Below are 22220 nucleotides of genomic sequence, written 5' to 3'. Positions count from 1 at the left end.
AAATGACCACACTGCTGTCCCCACATGGACCTAAAGCATCCGTGACAGTTTTCAATCAGGCCTGGTGAATGGATGCCAAGTCTGTGTTCAAACAATGACAGACAGGGTGTCTCCTGTGCTTCACAAAACCATTTTAAGTGAAGAAAACCCCTAAAACAGTAAAATATGTATAGCCCTGTGGCAGAGCAAAGCTCTGCCCTTTAAATTGGCAGGGATGGGGTTAACTTCCCCTACCTGTCTGGGTTTATTATGTTCAGGTGGCTGGGGTTGATTAGTTGATTAGGTTGATTAACGATCAATCAGCGCCCAGCCACCTGATATAAAAGGAGGCCTCTGCTTCTCATTTGGGGAGAGGGAGCTGAGGAAGCAGGTTGGTTTTTTTTTGGTTGTTTGGAGAGCTTGAATCCAGTGAAGGCATTGCCCAGCCTGGAGATCGTTATTTTTGTAAATTTTGTTTTTGCTTTATTTGTGTTTGAGTATCTGTTATTTTGCCCTTGTGCACTTTATTTTTGTTTATTTATAATAAAATTGTTATTTTTTTGAACTGCAGACTGTCTCTGGGCCTCTATCCACTCGCCAGCCTGCCACATTTGGTGTCAGAAGTGGGATAGCGCCACCTAGAGGCTCAGAGCAGTATTTTTGTTTTGTTTTGTGGAATTTTTGGGATAATTTTTTTTTTTTTTTTGAAAAAAAAAAAAATGGGAAAGAAGAGCAGACAGTGGAAAAGGCAGGACAAGCAGCAGCTGAAGAAATGTAAGCTGCTGCAGCCACCGCTGGAGGACCCGGCCAGCCTCTTCCCCTGGTGTTCCTGGTGCGGGAAGGAGGACCATCGTTGGCGGTCCTGCCCAGACGTGCCACCGGCAAACTGGTGTGGCCGGTGTGAGGAGGACGGCCACAACTGGGCAGGATGCCCCTACAACCAGGCCCAGGAAGAGGTGCCGTGTTCACCCCGGGCATCAGGGGCCACCCCACTACCTCCAGCACCACCACCTTCACCACCGTCCCAGGAGATCTGGGACTGGTTGATGCACCCTGAGGCAGACCTCGTCCACGATCTCCCCATAGTTATCAACACGCTGTGGCGTCGAGATGGGGAGAGGTGGGAACAGTGGGAGGAACAGCACCACCCGGCCTCCTTCCCAGAGGTTGCCCTCATGGTGGTTAATTACCTGGCGGTAGACATGGGAGATCCACCGGTCACTCCAATAAAGAGAGGTGAGCCGCCTTCCCGGGAGCTAGAGAGGGGTGAGGAGCTGCCGTCGTCCCCAGAGCCAGAGAGGGGTGAGGAGCTGCCGTCGTCCCCAGAGCCAAAGAGGGAGGAGGATCTGCTGTCGCTCCCAGAGCCAGAGAGGGAGGAGGATCTGCTGTCGCTCCCAGAGCCAGAGAGGGAGGAGGAGCCTCCGTCGCTCCCAGAGCCAGAGAGGAGTGAGGAGCTGCCGTCGCTCCCAGAGCCAGAGAGGGAGGAGGAGCCTCCGTCACTCCCAGAGCCAGAGAGGGAGGAGGATCTGCTGTCGCTCCCAGAGCCAGAGAGGGAGGAGGATCTGCCGTCGCTCCCAGAGCCAGAGAGGGAGGAGGAGCCTCCGTCACTCCCAGAGCCAGAGAGGGGTGAGGAGCTGCCGTCGCTCCCAGAGCCAGAGAGGGGTGGAGGATCTGCCGTCGCTCCCAGAGCCAGAGAGGGGTGAGGATCTGCTGTCGCTCCCAGAGCCAGAGAGGGGTGAGGATCTGCTGTCGCTCCCAGAGCCAGAGAGGGGTGAGGATCTGCCGTCGCTCCCAGAGCCAGAGAGGGGTGAGGATCTGCTGTCGCTCCCAGAGCCAGAGAGGGAGGAGGATCTGCTGTCGCTCCCAGAGCCAGAGAGGGAGGAGGATCTGCCGTCGCTCCCAGAGCCAGAGAGGGAGGAGGATCTGCCGTCGCTCCCAGAGCCAGAGAGGGAGGAGGAGCCTCCGTCACTCCCAGAGCCAGAGAGGGAGTGAGGAGCTGCCGTCGCTCCCAGAGCCAGAGAGGGAGGAGGATCTGCTGTCGCTCCCAGAGCCAGAGAGGGAGGAGGATCTGCCGTCGCTCCCAGAGCCAGAGAGGGAGGAGGATCTGCCGTCGCTCCCAGAGCCAGAGAGGGAGGAGGAGCCTCCGTCGCTCCCAGAGCCAGAGAGGGAGGAGGATCTGCCGTCGCTCCCAGAGCCAGAGAGGGAGGAGGAGCCTCCGTCGCTCCCAGAGCCAGAGAGGGAGGAGGATCTGCTGTCGCTCCCAGAGCCAGAGAGGGAGGAGGATCTGCTGTCGCTCCCAGAGCCAGAGAGGGAGGAGGATCTGCCGTCGCTCCCAGAGCCAGAGAGGGAGGAGGAGCTGCCGTCGCTCCCAGAGCCAGAGAGGGAGTGAGGAGCTGCCGTCGCTCCCAGAGCCAGAGAGGGAGGAGGATCTGCCGTCGCTCCCAGAGCCAGAGAGGGAGGAGGATCTGCCGTCGCTCCCAGAGCCAGAGAGGGAGGAGGATCTGCCGTCGCTCCCAGAGCCAGAGAGGGAGGAGGAGCTGCCGTCGCTCCCAGAGCCAGAGAGGGAGGAGGATCTGCTGTCGCTCCCAGAGCCAGAGAGGGAGGAGGATCTGCTGTCGCTCCCAGAGCCAGAGAGGGAGGAGGATCTGCTGTCGCTCCCAGAGCCAGAGAGGGAGGAGGAGCCTCCGTCGCTCCCAGAGCCAGAGAGGAGTGAGGAGCTGCCGTCGCTCCCAGAGCCAGAGAGGGAGGAGGATCTGCCGTCGCTCCCAGAGCCAGAGAGGGAGGAGGAGCCGCCGTCGCTCCCAGAGCCAGAGAGGGAGGAGGATCTGCCGTCGCTCCCAGAGCCAGAGAGGGAGGAGGAGCCTCCGTCACTCCCAGAGCCAGAGAGGGAGGAGGATCTGCTGTCGCTCCCAGAGCCAGAGAGGGAGGAGGATCTGCCGTCGCTCCCAGAGCCAGAGAGGGAGGAGGAGCCTCCGTCGCTCCCAGAGCCAGAGAGGGAGGAGGATCTGCTGTCGCTCCCAGAGCCAGAGAGGGAGGAGGATCTGCTGTCGCTCCCAGAGCCAGAGAGGGAGGAGGATCTGCTGTCGCTCCCAGAGCCAGAGAGGGAGGAGGATCTGCTGTCGCTCCCAGAGCCAGAGAGGGAGGAGGATCTGCCGTCGCTCCCAGAGCCAGAGAGGGAGGAGGATCTGCTGTCGCTCCCAGAGCCAGAGAGGGAGGAGGAGCCTCCGTCACTCCCAGAGCCAGAGAGGGAGGAGGAGCTGCCGTCGCTCCCAGAGCCAGAGAGGGAGGAGGATCTGCCGTCGCTCCCAGAGCCAGAGAGGGAGGAGGATCTGCTGTCGCTCCCAGAGCCAGAGAGGGAGGAGGATCTGCCGTCGCTCCCAGAGCCAGAGAGGGAGGAGGAGCCTCCGTCACTCCCAGAGCCAGAGAGGGAGGAGGATCTGCCGTCGCTCCCAGAGCCAGAGAGGGAGGAGGAGCCTCCGTCGCTCCCAGAGCCAGAGAGGGAGGAGGATCTGCTGTCGCTCCCAGAGCCAGAGAGGGAGGAGGAGCCTCCGTCACTCCCAGAGCCAGAGAGGGAGGAGGAGCCTCCGTCGCTCCCAGAGCCAGAGAGGGAGGAGGAGCTGCCGTCGCTCCCAGAACCAGAGAGGGAGGAGGATCTGCCGTCGCTCCCAGAGCCAGAGAGGGAGGAGGAGCCTCCGTCACTCCCAGAGCCAGAGAGGGAGGAGGATCTGCTGTCGCTCCCAGAGCCAGAGAGGGAGGAGGATCTGCCGTCGCTCCCAGAGCCAGAGAGGGAGGAGGAGCCTCCGTCACTCCCAGAGCCAGAGAGGAGTGAGGAGCTGCCGTCGCTCCCAGAGCCAGAGAGGGAGGAGGATCTGCTGTCGCTCCCAGAGCCAGAGAGGGAGGAGGATCTGCCGTCGCTCCCAGAGCCAGAGAGGGAGGAGGATCTGCCGTCGCTCCCAGAGCCAGAGAGGGAGGAGGAGCCTCCGTCACTCCCAGAGCCAGAGAGGGAGGAGGATCTGCTGTCGCTCCCAGAGCCAGAGAGGGAGGAGGATCTGCTGTCGCTCCCAGAGCCAGAGAGGGAGGAGGATCTGCCGTCGCTCCCCAGAGCCAGAGAGGGAGGAGGATCTGCCGTCGCTCCCAGAGCCAGAGGGAGGGGTGAGGAGCCGCCGCCGCTCCCAGAGCCCGAGAGGGAGGAGCCGCCGCCGCTCTCAGAGCCCGAGAGGGAGGGGGAGCCGCCGCCGCTCTCAGAACCCGAGAGGGAGGGGCCGCCTCCGCCACCAGAGGGAGCCGGGCCGCAGTCGCCGCCTCCGCCACCAGAGGGAGCCGGGCCGCCATCGCCGCCTCTCCCACCAGAGGGACCCAGGCCGCCGTCGCCGTGCTACCTTGGAGATTCGGGGCCCCCTCAACCAAAGAAGGCTTGGGGGCTCCGACATCAACCCCGCCCACCACCACCCACCATAACAGCCCACCCAAGGGACATAATTGGACTCTTGGGGGGAGGGGGGTGGGGAGGGTGGGGGGAAGGGGGGAGTTGGCCGATTGCGGCCGGTGTACGTTGTACATGGGGGGAGGTGTGTGGCAGAGCAAAGCTCTGCCCTTTAAATTGGCAGGGATGGGGTTAACTTCCCCTACCTGTCTGGGTTTATTATGTTCAGGTGGCTGGGGTTGATTAGTTGATTAGGTTGATTAACGATCAATCAGCGCCCAGCCACCTGATATAAAAGGAGGCCTCTGCTTCTCATTTGGGGAGAGGGAGCTGAGGAAGCAGGTTGGTTTTTTTTTGGTTGTTTGGAGAGCTTGAATCCAGTGAAGGCATTGCCCAGCCTGGAGATTGTTATTTTTGTAAATTTTGTTTTTGCTTTATTTGTGTTTGAGTATCTGTTATTTTGCCCTTGTGCACTTTATTTTTGTTTATTTATAATAAAATTGTTATTTTTTTGAACTGCAGACTGTCTCTGGGCCTCTATCCACTCGCCAGCCTGCCACAAGCCCTCATACAGGTATAAATCACTCATCAGAAATCAGCTTACTTACCATGTAATTTAAATGAATGTGTACTGCATGATTTGACAGCAGTGCTTCTGAAACTGACCACAAACACAGTTTCTGATTTCCTACCCAGATCTGTGGGTCACCACTGCAGGGTTTTCTCAGATTATGTTACCATGTAAAAGTGCCATACTGTATTTACCATGGCCCAGCAACAGCACATGTGCTAGATTGGTGTGCCAGTCAAAAGTGCCATACTGTATTTACCATGGCCCAGCAACAGCACATGTGCTAGATTGGTGTGCCAGTCAAAAGTGCCATACTGTATTTACCATGGCCCAGCAACAACGTACATGCTGGAGGGGTGTGCCAGTCAAAAGTGCCATACTCTATTTACCATGGCCCAGCAACAAAGCACGTGCTGCAGAGGTGTGCCAGTCAAAGGGTTAAGGCACTACACCAAGATGATGCCAGATGCCTTAGTGTCTGAATTTGGCCCATAGTCTGTGTACCCTGATGAAGATAGTCATTGCCAAAACAAGCTTTCTACACAGATGTGTTTAATTAAAATATTCAGGAATCATCTGTTGAATTATACCAGTAATTCAGTATTGGAAGGGATTTTTGATTTGTTTGTAATTTGTGGCAGTAATGAATTGCTTAAAGAACATCATTTTTTATTTTTACAAACCAGCATTCCTTATACACCACAAAAATGAAATCAGGGAAACAAGGAATGGAAAAACACAAGCAACATCAGTGACACAATGGAAGGTCTCTTCAGAGCTCCCAGGACAATTAAAAACACAAGTAACATCAGTGACACAATGGAATGTCTCCCCTGAGCTCTTAGGGGGCAATTAAAGGCTGTTTCTAATAGTTTGAGTGTTTTAAGTTATATATAAATGCATGATGTAAACTTCCTGCAATAAGATACTGCTGTGTAGGGCTGTTGGAATATGTATTCCATGCACGGTGGGCCAAATCACTTTCAAAACCTGGTGGCCAAGTGAACTTTTACAATGGCCAACATTTTCAAACTGGGACAATGTGAGGAGACGTGTACATGTTGCACACATTGCTTTTGCATGCTTTGTTTTCATGTAACTAACGCCATCAAATTCCAGGGAATTATATACATTAAATTCCAGGGAACTATGTACATTAAATTCCAGGGAACTATGTACATTAAATTCCAGGGAACTATGTACATTAAATTCCAGGGAACTACAGTGAGCATTCGGATATCCTTTACAGTCCATTATAATAGAAATGCAAGAAGCTCTGTGGAGACAAGGGATTTAAAGTGTCAGGTCAGATAAATAAAATGATTCTTTATGCCACTGGTGGGTTATTTTAAAACCTTTTCTCTGTTTTATTGTATCCACTGTCACTGGAAACAGCAGATTTTAATTAAGCAATTATAGGGAGTCAGATAAGTGAATTACTTATATTTGAATCAGGTTTAATACAAATTAGCTCCACCACAGTGCACAGCTATTATTCACGAGTAGGGGCATGGGCAGCTTGGTTTGGTTGTTGTCCAGTAACTTGCGCATCATTTGTTTATTTTACCAAACCTGCAAATTGCAGAACAAGGCAATGCTTTAAGTCGTGAATGACACATTGCACACGATTCAGGTAGTGTGAATACAGTATATTGATTCCCTTCTGGAGAGGCATAAACCTCAGTTTACAATATCAGATTCTGGAGGTATATCACCAAACCAGCAAAACCAATCACAGGAAAAGTATAGGGCCCGATCTTTACCATTTACAAAGGGCTAAGCAACTTAGCTATTTGTTAGCAGCTGTGGTGGTTTGCAACAACTTAAAAGAAAGGCTTGGTAACTACAGGAGCTTTGAAAATAATGACGGCCTGCAACTAAATCTGAATCTTAAACAGGCATCTTTCTAATAAACTACAGTAAATACCCTATTATACAAACTGTGTCAGTAGACAGTAATGGAGGGTTCAGGGCCCCCTAGTGGTCAGGGTGCTTGATGCGGTTTTACCTCTTCTCTGAGTAGATACATAGAGATCTTTTATAAATATTGTTCTCTATGCAACATATTGGACAGAAGAGCAAGAAAGGGAAAACAAATAAGTAGGGAAATACAACCCCCTAGTATGCTATGAATACAATGTGTTGAATGTGATGTGTTTCCCAGTCCACTGGCTGGTTCCCATGGTGACATTCCATCTTGTGATTAAATGGAACCTGCCCCAGAGATCCTCAGACAAGCCAGCAACTGAATGTACCTGTGCCAGGGAGCCAGCCTGGAATCAATAAGAAAACACCTATGGGTTTTAAATACAACTGAATGTACCTGTGCCAGGGAGCCAGCCTGGAATCAATAAGAAAACACATGAATGGAAAATGGAAATTTTTTGCTTTGGTGGCCTTTCAACCATGTTGACTCAACCTCAGTCATAGTACAGTGCTGGTGAGAGCAAATCCATTGACAAACACATTTTATATAAAGCTTTCTATGAAGTCTTCTAGGCGTCTCAAAGCACTTTACAGAAACAACCAGCAATTGCAGTAGGAAGCAGCATTGAAAAAGTCTTCAGTAAAAACCCTGGAGCGGTGAATGAATGCTGGTATCAGGATGGTGCAGGGCAGATTTCTTTCAAGGTTAGGGTTAGGGTTAGGGTTAGGGTTAGGGTTAGGTTTAGGGTTAGGGTTAGGGTTTAGGGTTAGGTTTAGGTTTAGGTTTAGGGTTAGGGTTAGGGTTAGGTTTAGGTTTAGGTTTAGGTTTAGGGTTAGGGTTAGGGTTTAGGGTTAGGTTTAGGGTTAGGGTTAGGGTTAGGGTTTAGGGTTAGGGTTAGGGTTAGGGTTAGGTTTAGGGTTAGGGTTAGGGTTTAGGGTTAGGGTTAGGGTTAGGGTTACAATGACGTCGTCACTTACTACGCTCGAAGTCCTACGGGTTAGGGTTAGGGTTAGGGTTAGGGTTAGGGTTAGGGTTTAGGGTTAGGGTTAGGGTTAGGGTTAGGGTTAGGGTTAGGGTTAGGGTTTAGGGTTAGGGTTAGGGTTAGGGTTAGGGTTAGGGTTAGGGTTAGGGTTACCTGCAGCAGTGAATGAATGCTAGCATCAGGATGGGGAAGGACCCCGGATCAATGGGTACATAACCCCCCCCCTTACATCATGTATTACCAGTGTTAATGGGATTCTACTCAATACATGCAGTTGATTACATTCATACATGTCTCTGGTGATCCTATGGCCTATTCAAATAACGAGGGGGGAATTTCAATAGACGTCTCTTATTCAAACATGCAAATCAATTCGAAAGGATCCCCTGAATGCATCAAAACAATTTGTGGTGCTACTCAGCTAATCTGTAACTGTTACAGCTGTGTGTGATCTGATATAAGATGTTGTGTGCATCTCAAGAGTATTCTAGTATTCTAGTATTCTATCAAAAGCCAGACAAGCATCAGAAGGTCAAACTGGCTGCAGATAGTAATATCCTGTTCATTTAGCTGCATTTCTTTTCAAATGGTAGACTTCACTTTTTTTGTTTTTCAGTTCAGTACAATTTAAAGCCAAGTGTTGTTTTACATAACCTTGTAGGTAATGGGAAACTGTGTTAACTTTATTATTTATTAACTAAGTTATGATAATGAGTCAAATTACACAGCGTTTTCTTAATAGATGATTGTATCCAATACATGTTTGCATTGGTTATTCAAGATACAGAAACATCACAACTATTGCATCTCATTCTTCTAGACCTAATAATGGTAGTCACCTAACTTGCAGTCAAAATAGTACGTAGCCATTTAACTTCAACAGGGGATGCCTCTCAGGCAGGTTACAGAGGAGATGCCTCTCAGGTTACAGAGGAGATGCCTCTCCGGTTACAGAGGAGATGCCTCTCAGCCTCTCAGGTTACAGAGGAGATGCCTCTCAGGTTACAGAGGAGAAGCCTCTCAGGTTACAGAGGAGATGCCTCTCAGGTTACAGAGGAGATGCCTCTCAGGTTACAGAGGAGATGCCTCTCAGGTTACAGAGGAGATGCCTCTCAGGTTACAGAGGAGATGCCTCTCAGGTTACAGAGGAGATGCCTCTCAGGTTACAGAGGAGATGCCTCTCAGGTTACAGAGGAGATGCCTCTCAGGTTACAGAGGAGATGCCTCTCAGGTTACAGAGGAGATGCCTCTCAGGTTACAGAGGAGATGCCTCTCAGGTTACAGAGGAGATGCCTCTCAGGTTACAGAGGAGATGCCTCTCAGGTTACAGAGGAGATGCCTCTCAGGTTACAGAGGAGATGCCTCTCAGGTTACAGAGGAGATGCCTCTCAGGTTACAGAGGAGATGCCTCTCAGGTTACAGAGGAGATGCCTCTCAGGTTACAGAGGAGATGCCTCTCAGGTTACAGAGGAGATGCCTCTCAGGTTACAGAGGAGATGCCTCTCAGGTTACAGAGGAGATGCCTCTCAGGTTACAGAGGAGATGCCTCTCAGGTTACAGAGGAGATGCCTCTCAGGTTACAGAGGGAGATGCCTCTCAGGTTACAGAGGAGATGCCTCTCAGGTTACAGAGGAGATGCCTCTCAGGTTACAGAGGAGATGCCTCTCAGGTTACAGAGGAGATGCCTCTCAGGTTACAGAGGAGATGCCTCTCAGGTTACAGAGGAGATGCCTCTCAGGTTACAGAGGAGATGCCTCTCAGGTTACAGAGGAGATGCCTCTCAGGTTACAGAGGAGATGCCTCTCAGGTTACAGAGGAGATGCCTCTCAGGTTACAGAGGAGATGCCTCTCAGGTTACAGAGGAGATGCCTCTCAGGTTACAGAGGAGATGCCTCTCAGGTTACAGAGGAGATGCCTCTCAGGTTACAGAGGAGATGCCTCTCAGGTTACAGAGGAGATGCCTCTCAGGTTACAGAGGAGATGCCTCTCAGGTTACAGAGGAGATGCCTCTCAGGTTACAGAGGAGATGCCTCTCAGGTTACAGAGGAGATGCCTCTCAGGTTACAGAGGAGATGCCTCTCAGGTTACAGAGGAGATGCCTCTCAGGTTACAGAGGAGATGCCTCTCAGGTTACAGAGGAGATGCCTCTCAGGTTACAGAGGAGATGCCTCTCAGGTTACAGAGGAGATGCCTCTCAGGTTACAGAGGAGATGCCTCTCAGGTTACAGAGGAGATGCCTCTCAGGTTACAGAGGAGATGCCTCTCAGGTTACAGGTTACAGAGGAGATGCCTCTCAGGTTACAGAGGAGATGCCTCTCAGGTTACAGAGGAGATGCCTCTCAGGTTACAGAGGAGATGCCTCTCAGGTTACAGAGGAGATGCCTCTCAGGTTACAGAGGAGATGCCTCTCAGGTTACAGAGGAGATGCCTCTCAGGTTACAGAGGAGATGCCTCTCAGGTTACAGAGGAGATGCCTCTCAGGTTACAGAGGAGATGCCTCTCAGGTTACAGAGGAGATGCCTCTCAGGTTACAGAGGAGATGCCTCTCAGGTTACAGAGGGAGATGCCTCTCAGGTTACAGAGGAGATGCCTCTCAGGTTACAGAGGAGATGCCTCTCAGGTTACAGAGGAGATGCCTCTCAGGTTACAGAGGAGATGCCTCTCAGGTTACAGAGGAGATGCCTCTCAGGTTACAGAGGAGATGCCTCTCAGGTTACAGAGGAGATGCCTCTCAGGTTACAGAGGAGATGCCTCTCAGGTTACAGAGGAGATGCCTCTCAGGTTACAGAGGAGATGCCTCTCAGGTTACAGAGGAGATGCCTCTCAGGTTACAGAGGAGATGCCTCTCAGGTTACAGAGGAGATGCCTCTCAGGTTACAGAGGAGATGCCTCTCAGGTTACAGAGGAGATGCCTCTCAGGTTACAGAGGAGATGCCTCTCAGGTTACAGAGGAGATGCCTCTCAGGTTACAGAGGAGATGCCTCTCAGGTTACAGAGGAGATGCCTCTCAGGTTACAGAGGAGATGCCTCTCAGGTTACAGAGGAGATGCCTCTCAGGTTACAGAGGAGATGCCTCTCAGGTTACAGAGGAGATGCCTCTCAGGTTACAGAGGAGATGCCTCTCAGGTTACAGAGGTGATGCCTCTCAGATTACAGAGGAGATGCCTCTCAGGTTACAGAGGAGATGCCTCTCAGGCAGGTTACAGAGGAGATGCCTCTCAGGTTACAGTGGAGATGCCTCTCAGGTTACAGAGGAGATGTCTCTCACACAGGTTAGAGAGGAGGTGTTTTCTGTACATTTCTCCCAAAAAATGCAGCATCCTTTAAGCTTGTATAAAGTGGGCTGAACATGCACAACTTAATTCCTAAAGATTCTATAGTCTAAAACATCTGGTTTAAACTAGGCTGATATAGCACATTCACATAGAATGGGATTTTACTATAAGCAACCTATACGTTCTTCTCCATTCAACCCTGTACCCCTGTGGGAACAAGTCTGACATTGGACTTCCAATCTCACTCTCTCACACACACACACACTCACACACATGCACACAGACAATATGAAATGTGTATTTTAATCCTTACAACCTGAGATACGGAAGCAAGGCAATTCTTCATTAAAATGCGCAATGTAAGTCACACTGTCTCTTTGTAATTACAGATGGGTACCCTAGAGACGAAATAGTTTATAAGTGGAGAAAAAACTCAGTGGAAGCATCGGACCAAAAATCCTGGCGACTTTACCAGTTCGACTTTATGGGTCTAAGAAACACCACTGACATTGTGACAACAACTGCAGGTAATGATGGCATCACTTTCTGTTTTTATCAGTTCTTGCAAACAAAATGGACAGCTCCAGCAAGTCACGAGAGCTTCTCCTCACAGTTCTCCCAGTGCCCCTCCATTCTGACCAGTCATAACCACCCCATTTCCCTTCAGCCCTGGGCCACTGTCAAGTAGACATTACGAATGCAGAGCTGTTGTGTGATTTTTGTGATGTGGTCTAATGTCCACTGGGAGCTCCGTTCACGCCTGGTCATGCTGAGCAAACACGAGAGGCATGTGAAACGGTGCTATCAAACTGGGCTTGCCTGGGGTTACACTCCTGATTGCCTTTAGCGTGATGTTGTCTTGACAGCACATTCAATAAGCAGTACTTCACATGCAGTAGTAAACAATACACGATACGCTGGCCAATAACAAACAAGCAAGCTGAAACAAAAACTAGATCACTTAAGGAAAAGTTATTTGATTCTCTGGTGGAGTATTCAGAAAAACATATGGCAGATTTGAATACAATACATCATAGGAAACAAACAAGGCACTCTTTAATGCAGTCCACACACGAGTCTCTGGGCTTTCATTTGGCAGGAAAAGCCTGGAGCGAACCTCGTTGCACAGTGGAGGCTGTTCTTCCCTAACAGTGACTTGCACACACAGATATACCAGCACTTGCACAGCAGCTATATAAAGACAAACACAACAGGAAAGCCAGCCTTTGAGCTAAATAAGACTAGTTTCTTTCATATGAGTTATTTGCTATTGCAATGTAATACACAAACATAAATACAGTGGTAAAGAATTGAAACTGGTCAGCTGTTCAATGTTAGTTTATATAGATTTTTATATAGATTTTTCCAAATGATTTTTAATAGTAAATTAAACAGAGACATTCACAAATGTGAAGGTGGCAGATTAATTATGGCTGAAGAGTAACAAACATTACTAGCTATTCAACAGGGCCTTGATGCCCCTCAAAAGACACCTTTTAAATGGTTCAATTGGAGTATCTCCGCTCCAATAAGCGAATACATGGATAGAAGAAGAATTCTTCGATCACATCCAGTGTGGATGCAGCTTAATCCTAACCCTAACCTTAACTCTAAACTTTAACCAAACAACAACAAACCCTAACCCTAACCCTAACTCTAAACCTTAACCAAACAACAAAAACCATAACCCTAACCCTAAACCTAACTCTAAACCTAACCCAAACCACAAAAACCCTAACCATAACCCTAACCCTAACCCTAAACCTAACCCTAACCCTAACTCTAAACCTAACCCAAACCACACAAACCCTAACCCTAACCCTAGCCCTAACCCTAAACCTAACCCTAACCCTAACCCAAACCCCACCACTAACCCTAAATCTGAACCTAACCCAAACCACACTCACCCTAACCCTTTTCTGACACAATTGTGTACTTACATATATCAAGTATATTGTAATTATGCATCATAACATTGTAATTCTGTGTAAGTATACATGTATTCACTTAATAACTGTAATTAGAGATGCTTAATGTAAAGCGTTACCGCCTAGACTGTAAAGAATATTTTGTTGAGTTCCATTAAACACGTCATCATAGCCCTCTCTGTTACTTTTAGCAACAGCAGGCTGTAGTAGGAGTGGATGTCTCTCTGCTTAATGAATTACCTGCAATAACTCTACAGTGCTACAGATGATAGCATTTGAATCATAGCAATGAGCAGTTGTTGTGTGTATATTAAAGAGGGGGGCTAGAGACAGTACAACCATTACTGAACATAGCAGTACAGTGTCTCTTGCTAAACTTCAAAATCTCACACTTTTGTCAGTTTTTCAAAAGTATATGGAAATTTACAAAGCGGTATGTAATTCAATATGTTAATGTAACATTATTCAGCAGGTTTCATTTGACTTTATGAAGCAAAATGAGTTAATTCTATAGGGTAATACAAAACTTTTGGCCATAGCTGTAGAATATTGATGTACAGGTAATCCACTAGCAGTATTGTTGTATGATATTCCCCATGTAAATAGAGGATACACCATGAACGTTCTTAGAGTGCAGTAGCTATTCCACCAACAGGGATAGATGAATCAATCAAGCCCAGGTGGGTTGTTTACACCTCTCGTCATGAATTAAATAACCTCAGCACTCTAGGAATATTGCTGCAGTCTTCTTTTTATAGCAGTGTAACTGTGTGCGAAATACAGAAAGTTATATTATATTGCCATTGGTTGCCACTGATGTCTCCTCTTGGGGTTTTCACATGCTTTGCTTGTTTGTTCCTTTTAATTCTAGCTATACATCTATTATCATCTATCTCTGCAGTGAGGTGCTGCCTCACTGCTGAGATTGCTTTTAGAGGTCTCCCCCTCCCCTCCCTAGCCTCTGGTAACCACTTCAGTGGTACTATTGATCTGCAAGCGATTGATTTTCCCTTGCAGGGATTGTCACTCTTCCCTTTCCCCAAGGCTGAGCATCTTTTGTCAGAATCAAACAGAACGGGAGGAAAGTGATTTTAAATAATCGTGTAGTGCACTAGAGACGGTGTATTTTGTGAAGAGTTGGATCACATCTCCATGGTAATTATATTGAAATGTTATCCCGTGCAGCATAGAGCAGTATTTGGTGTTGTTGCTTTACTAGCAGAATTAGCTTTATCCCATAATTTTAATTTATACTTCCTGTACTGTGGACACAAACCAAGAACCACAGTGCAATGCATGCCCTAGAGCAACTGGGCAGTGCAAATTAGATGCCCCTAGAACAACTGGGCAGTGCAAATGAGATGCCCCGAGAGCAACTGGGAAGTGCAAATGAGATGCCCCTAAAGCAACTGGGCAGTACAAATGAGATGCCCCTAGAGCAACTGGGCAGTACAAATGATTTGTTTCCCCAAAATGATATTTATGATATATAAAGTAATCCATAAGGCACTTCAACTAACAGAACTACATAGGGCTTTCCAGTACATTTTTACAAGGCTCCCTGGTAAAGGGGTGTTCAGATCCTCATTGAAACCATTGCAGTGCCCTGGTAAAGGGGTGTTCAGATCCTCATTGAAACCATTGCAGTGCCCCTGGTAAAGGGGTGTTCAGATCCTCATTGAAACCATTGCAGTGCCCTGGTAAAGGGGTGTTCAGATCCTCATTGAAACCATTGCAGTGCCCCTGGTAAAGGGGTGTTCAGATCCTCATTGAAACCATTGCAGTGCCCCTGGTAAAGGGGTGTTCAGATCCTCATTGAAACCATTGCAGTGCCCTGGTAAAGGGGTGTTCAGATCCTCATTGAAACCATTGCAGTGCCCTGGTAAATACATTCTGATATGATGCTGTCCTGCATTTGCATCTTCCACATGTCCCCATACAAAGACCAGAATAGAGGTTTTTATGCATGAAAGTGTTAAATCCCATTTGAAAAGTAAATGTATATAATTTACTGTAGAATGCTTAAGTCCCCATGGAAAATGTAATAAAACCAAAGCCCTCAATATCCAAGTCAGAATATGTTGTTGAAATGAAAGAATTTAAAAAAATGTAAAGAGAAAGAAAAAGTTGATTTAAAAATGATGCTGCCAAAGATAATTTACTCCACTTAGAGACTTATTGTTTTTATTTATATTTGTTTGGGCTCAATTCAGTTCAATTTTTAGCTGGAGGAATTCACATGAATTGTCCATAGAATTGTATTATACATATAGACATGTGATGACTGACTGGGTGACTTGAGCAACTGAATATCTAGACACATTGGCATCAGTCAGGCTTTGTTTGTGAGTTGGTAATGCAGTATGTATGTTGTGTAATATCCATTTTAATATCTCTGAAATGGTTGACTGATATTAAGACATTTTGCAATATTTATTGGGTAAAGGTTGGTCTAAAATTGTGTGTGTGTGTTTATATATATATATATATATATATATATATATATATATATATATATATATATATATATATATATATACTAACACTAGGGAAAACAACATCCCACCCGAAACATATCACTTTTATAACACATTTATAAAAAAAAAAAAAGAAAAGGTATATAAATGATAGACATTTGCGAAATGGTTTTGGTTTCTTTTTAATCACTCAATCATTCATCCTTGACCATGACACACTTGAGTGACTATGACTGAAGCACATGCACTTAATCACCTAATTAGTGAGATAGTTGATTGGACACTGAATATGGAGTGATTTCAGCTGTTGCATTGCAAGCCTGAATAAAAGCAATGAAGAAAATCACAGAAAAACCCCAATATGCCACGTCTGTCAAGAGAGCAGCGCCTTCATGCAATCAGCTGAGGCGGCGTTCTCTGGCTCTCTGTCTAGGGAGCTCACAGCCAGCAATCTCAAACCTGGCGAGACGGTATAACCAGACACACTCTGTCATCAACTGGGAGACGTGTGGCTTCTAGGGCTCGGAGACCACTGAACAGGCAGATGCTTATCCAGGCACTACAAGAGGAATGGGCCAGGATTCCACAAGACAACATCCGAAACCTGGTGCAAAGCATGCGTCACAGATGCACTGCTTGTATTGCTTCCAACCCGAGCCACACACATTACCAGCCTGTGACTTTCACAGTATCCCCCGTCCCACCCATAACTTTAGACAATAAAATGCCAATTGTTAATCAGCACAATAAAAAGTCACTGCACCTCCTCTAAAACAGAGTTTGTCATTTTTTTTAAATCACATCTAGTGAATTTTATCCAAATATAAGTGATATGTTTCTTTTGATGCTCAAATATAAATGATAAGTTTCTTTTGATGCTCAAATATAACTGATACGTTTCTTTTGATGCTAAGTATATATTATTCCTGTTCAAATGTGTGAATGTTTAAAAGGGAATATTCACAAGCTGTCTTGTTTATCCTATCATAACATACCCATATGTATTAGACAAAACTGCTTAATTAAATCAGTACTATCTTGCATATGTCATCCACTGTCTTATTGATTCCTGTATATTCTCCTTGTTTCCAGATAGCAACATCGACGACTTGATCCATATAGCCTCCCCAATACATCCTCTATATCCACATAATTACACTGTTATTTGCACAGTTACTGCATATAGAATGCTCTGTTCTACACATACGGTTAATAAACACGGAGTGTTAAACTCACATTGTGCTACAATATTGATTGAATCAGCTTGCTATTGTCATTACCATTACTGGCTATCGGTTTCCCTGTGTGTAAAACATGAATACACATTTGCTTTTTCTTCTTAATTTCTTTTCAGGTGAATATGTGATAATGAGTGTGTACTTTGAATTAAGTAGAAGGATGGGATACTTCACCATTCAGACCTACATTCCCTGCATACTGACTGTGGTCTTGTCGTGGGTCTCCTTTTGGATTAAGAAAGATGCCACGCCTGCCAGAACAGCACTTGGTAAGCTGGGAATCTTTTTGTCTGTTTATTAAATAATTGTTTTAATAGTTGTTAATATGTTGTATATAGTGTGTCTGTTATTGCAGTCTTGTACCATTTCTGGAAGTGCAAAATGACATCTCTTCCAATTAGATACACCCTACACACGACGTATTGACTCCTCATAGATCACACAGACAGAGACTGTACTCAGGCTACGTATTGACTCCTCATAGATCACACAGACAGAGACTGTACTCAGACTACTATTGACTCCTCATAGATCACACAGACAGAGACTGTACTCACACGACGTATTGACTCCTCATAGATCACACAGACAGAGACTGTACTCAGACTACGTATTGACTCCTCATAGATCACACAGACAGAGACTGTACTCACACGACGTATTGACTCCTCATAGATCACACAGACAGAGACTGTACTCAGACTACATTTTGACTCCTCATAGATCACACAGACAGAGACTGTACTCAGACTACGTATTGACTCCTCATAGATCACACAGACAGAGACTGTACTCAGACTACGTATTGACTCCTCATAGATCACACAGACAGAGACTGTACTCAGACTACGTATTGACTCCTCATAGATCACACAGACAGAGACTGTACTCACACGACGTATTGACTCCTCATAGATCACACAGACAGAGACTGTACTCACACGACGTATTGACTCCTCATAGATCACACAGACAGAGACTGTACTCAGACTACGTATTGACTCCTCATAGATCACACAGACAGAGACTGTACTCACACGACGTATTGACTCCTCATAGATCACACAGACAGAGACTGTACTCAGACTACGTATTGACTCCTCATAGATCACACAGACAGAGACTGTACTCACACGACGTATTGACTCCTCATAGATCACACAGACAGAGACTGTACTCAGACTACATTTTGACTCCTCATAGATCACACAGACAGAGACTGTACTCAGACTACGTATTGACTCCTCATAGATCACACAGACAGAGACTGTACTCACACGACGTATTGACTCCTCATAGATCACACAGACAGAGACTGTACTCACACGACGTATTGACTCCTCATAGATCACACAGACAGAGACTGTACTCACACTACGTATTGACTCCTCATAGATCACACAGACAGAGACTGTACTCAGACTACGTATTGACTCCTCATAGATCACACAGACAGAGACTGTACTCAGACGACGTATTGACTCCTCATAGATCACACAGACAGAGACTGTACTCAGACTACGTATTGACTCCTCATAGATCACACAGACAGAGACTGTACTCAGACTACGTATTGACTCCTCATAGATCACACAGACAGAGACTGTACTCACACTACGTATTGACTCCTCATAGATCACACAGACAGAGACTGTACTCACACTACGTATTGACTCCTCATAGATCACACAGACAGAGACTGTACTCACACGACGTATTGACTCCTCATAGATCACACAGACAGAGACTGTACTCAGACTACGTATTGACTCCTCATAGATCACACAGACAGAGACTGTACTCAGACTACGTATTGACTCCTCATAGATCACACAGACAGAGACTGTACTCACACTACGTATTGACTCCTCATAGATCACACAGACAGAGACTGTACTCACACGACGTATTGACTCCTCATAGATCACACAGACAGAGACTGTACTCACACGACGTATTGACTCCTCATAGATCACACAGACAGAGACTGTACTCAGACTACGTATTGACTCCTCATAGATCACACAGACAGAGACTGTACTCAGACGACGTATTGACTCCTCATAGATCACACAGACAGAGACTGTACTCACACGACGTATTGACTCCTCATAGATCACACAGACAGAGACTGTACTCACACGACGTATTGACTCCTCATAGATCACACAGACAGAGACTGTACTCACACGACGTATTGACTCCTCATAGATCACACAGACAGAGACTGTACTCACACGACGTATTGACTCCTCATAGATCACACAGACAGAGACTGTACTCAGACTACGTATTGACTCCTCATAGATCACACAGACAGAGACTGTACTCAGACTACGTATTGACTCCTCATAGATCACACAGACAGAGACTGTACTCACATGACGTATTGACTCCTCATAGATCACACAGACAGAGACTGTACTCACACGACGTATTGACTCCTCATAGATCACACAGACAGAGACTGTACTCACACGACGTATTGACTCCTCATAGATCACACAGACAGAGACTGTACTCACACGACGTATTGACTCCTCATAGATCACACAGACAGAGACTGTACTCACATGACGTATTGACTCCTCATAGATCACACAGACAGAGACTGTACTCACATGACGTATTGACTCCTCATAGATCACACAGACAGAGACTGTACTCACACGACGTATTGACTCCTCATAGATCACACAGACAGAGACTGTACTCACACGACGTATTGACTCCTCATAGATCACACAGACAGAGACTGTACTCAGACTACGTATTGACTCCTCATAGATCACACAGACAGAGACTGTACTCACACGACGTATTGACTCCTCATAGATCACACAGACAGAGACTGTACTCACACTACGTATTGACTCCTCATAGATCACACAGACAGAGACTGTACTCAGACTACGTATTGACTCCTCATAGATCACACAGACAGAGACTGTACTCAGATGACGTATTGACTCCTCATAGATCACACAGACAGAGACTGTACTCACACGACGTATTGACTCCTCATAGATCACACAGACAGAGACTGTACTCACACGACGTATTGACTCCTCATAGATCACACAGACAGAGACTGTACTCAGACTACGTATTGACTCCTCATAGATCACACAGACAGAGACTGTACTCACACGACGTATTGACTCCTCATAGATCACACAGACAGAGACTGTACTCAGACTACGTATTGACTCCTCATAGATCACACAGACAAAGACTGTACTCAGGAACTACTCCTGCTTGCTCATTACACATTCTCAGGCTAAAATCCCAAACCCCCTTTTTAGAGGACTTTTATTGGACCCTTATTCTTCAGAAGCCAGACCTTTTCCTAGTTTGCATAGTGTCATGAAAAATGGCATATTATTATAATGGTAACACTTTAAATTAAGTGTCTGTTTGTGATTATTTCATGTGTATTAAGGGAAATGTTAAGAAGTCATGAAAAGTATGTCATGAACTCATGCTTGTGACTTTTGAATTCAATAGGAATTTCATTCGAAATCAGTAGGAAATGTGATTACATTAGAATTAGAGACACTTGTGTTAAGTGTTACCATTGTGAGAAATTGCATGTAAAGTAAGAACCTGTGATCACTTCTGAGCTAGAATTCTGGTGGAAAGTGGTTTTATCATGCAAAAGGGGGTTGGTAAATCAAAATCTAGCATCAAACATCTATTTTAACAGTGTTACTGTAACCCTGTGTGTATGACTTGTCTAGTGGGACCACTGTGCAGAGATGTCTATTGCGAGTCTTAGCCCTGCAGTGCCGTTGTGTTGGTTAATAGTCCTGTTGCAAACGCCACCACACTGCCACACTGCCATTGCATCATGCCACCATTGTATGGCATTGCTGGTGGTGCTATTGGGTTAAACAGTGCTTGTTTTTTAACCAGAACCCAGCTAACGAAATGTCAACATTTAATTAGAGAACAACTTCAGAAAATGAAACAGCTGCAGGTGCAGCAATAGTGCCATTTTATACAATGATAACCCCGTTCATTATAAACAGAGCTCTGCAGGGCTATGGGGTTGTGCCTTTCAGGATGCAGTGCCAGTGCCACTGTGTATAAAATCAACACAGTCCAGAAATATCAAATTATAAATACATTGTAGATACGCTTTCAGACCACAAGACATGCCACCCTAACCCTAACCTTTTATTATACAATTCTATATTGCCCACAAATATTTCCATGTTAAGTACATTGTAGCTACGCATAATAACATTGTAATTATGTGCAAGTACACATGCATTGACTAAGTAAGTACTATGTAAATACACAGTCATTAGAAACACTTCATGGAAAGTGTTACCTAAAGCTACAGGTATTTGGGCACCAATTTATTGTTCAATGCATCTGCATTATCAGAATTCAATCACCCATGTTTGACTACTAATGATAACCCAATTATGATATCGCGCCCCCCCTTGGCATTTAGGTAAAGCATCTCAAAGCACTTGAATCAGCTATTCTACTACATGCACTGACTCCGAAAGCAGTCATTTTCTCTTGAAACATCTATTGAAACATCTTTCACCAGAATTGAAGTAAATGCTTGACATGCATGAAATGAATGACATGTTGTTTTCGCTATACGGACTATTTCCTAGAAGCTTTCTGCCATGAATTAAACATTTATTGCAGTAGTTAATGTGAGGAACATAAATAAGGCGCACAACAAACAGACCAAAGCTGAGCTAATCTTTCATGAATGCCTTTTCATTCATTTCAGGTTGCATGCATTGAATTTGGTAGTCTAGTTTGAGCGTGTGTTATGTACAGTATAGCCTAGTATGCTGGCCCCTTTTTACCTGCTTTTCCCCTCCCGTCATTCACTGGGACCAAATGAGTTTCATGGTATTTCACAAATGATTTTACACTGCTTTACATTACACTGTGGGGAACATATATCTAGCTGTTGAAGTCAGACTGCACCCTCCACAGAACCAATCAGATGCCAGTTGGCTGGGTGCCCTGTGTTTATACAGGCATAGCTAAGCCAGACTGATTTGACACTTGCCTCATCACCTCATCTCTGTGAGCACCATGGAAACAGGACAGCCTTTGAAAAGCCCTGAGTAAAGAAAGACTTCTAATAACTTCTTATAGCAACGAGTTAACCAGGTACCGGTATTGCTAAAGAAAGAGACGATTCATCTTTCTCAGTCTGTCCATAGCTTGCTCCTCCACTGGGTTCAATTGTTGATTGTACCTGCCATTCATAATTCAGCTAGTTCTTACCACCTCGTACTGCATAGGCTTCATCTTCACATATACATCACTGATGTTTAAAGCTCATGTGAATACCACTGCTTTATTATTTGAATTTACAGCTCTTTAGTGTTTGTGTTGTTTTTAATTACATGCTCTCCAGTTCTATGTGCACAATTGTGTGG

General features: G+C 46.1%; 1 protein-coding gene across 1 annotated transcript in view; it reads left to right on the top strand.

Moving 5' to 3' along the window:
* Positions 1–22220, top strand: part of LOC121321016 (gamma-aminobutyric acid receptor subunit gamma-3-like) — a 175980-nt gene that overhangs the window by 147009 nt on the left and 6751 nt on the right. Inside the window, exons 6-7 of the mRNA XM_041259911.1 lie at positions 11547–11684; positions 16917–17069. Of these exons, the coding sequence (XP_041115845.1) occupies positions 11547–11684; positions 16917–17069 (291 nt within the window). The remainder of the gene's footprint in view (positions 1–11546; positions 11685–16916; positions 17070–22220) is intronic.

This window comes from Polyodon spathula, chromosome 9, assembly GCF_017654505.1.
Source record: "Polyodon spathula isolate WHYD16114869_AA chromosome 9, ASM1765450v1, whole genome shotgun sequence".
NCBI classification, from domain to species: Eukaryota; Metazoa; Chordata; class Actinopteri; order Acipenseriformes; family Polyodontidae; genus Polyodon; species Polyodon spathula.
The sequence above is the reverse complement of the archived record's forward strand: the minus strand, read 5'-3'. Positions and strand labels throughout refer to the sequence as shown.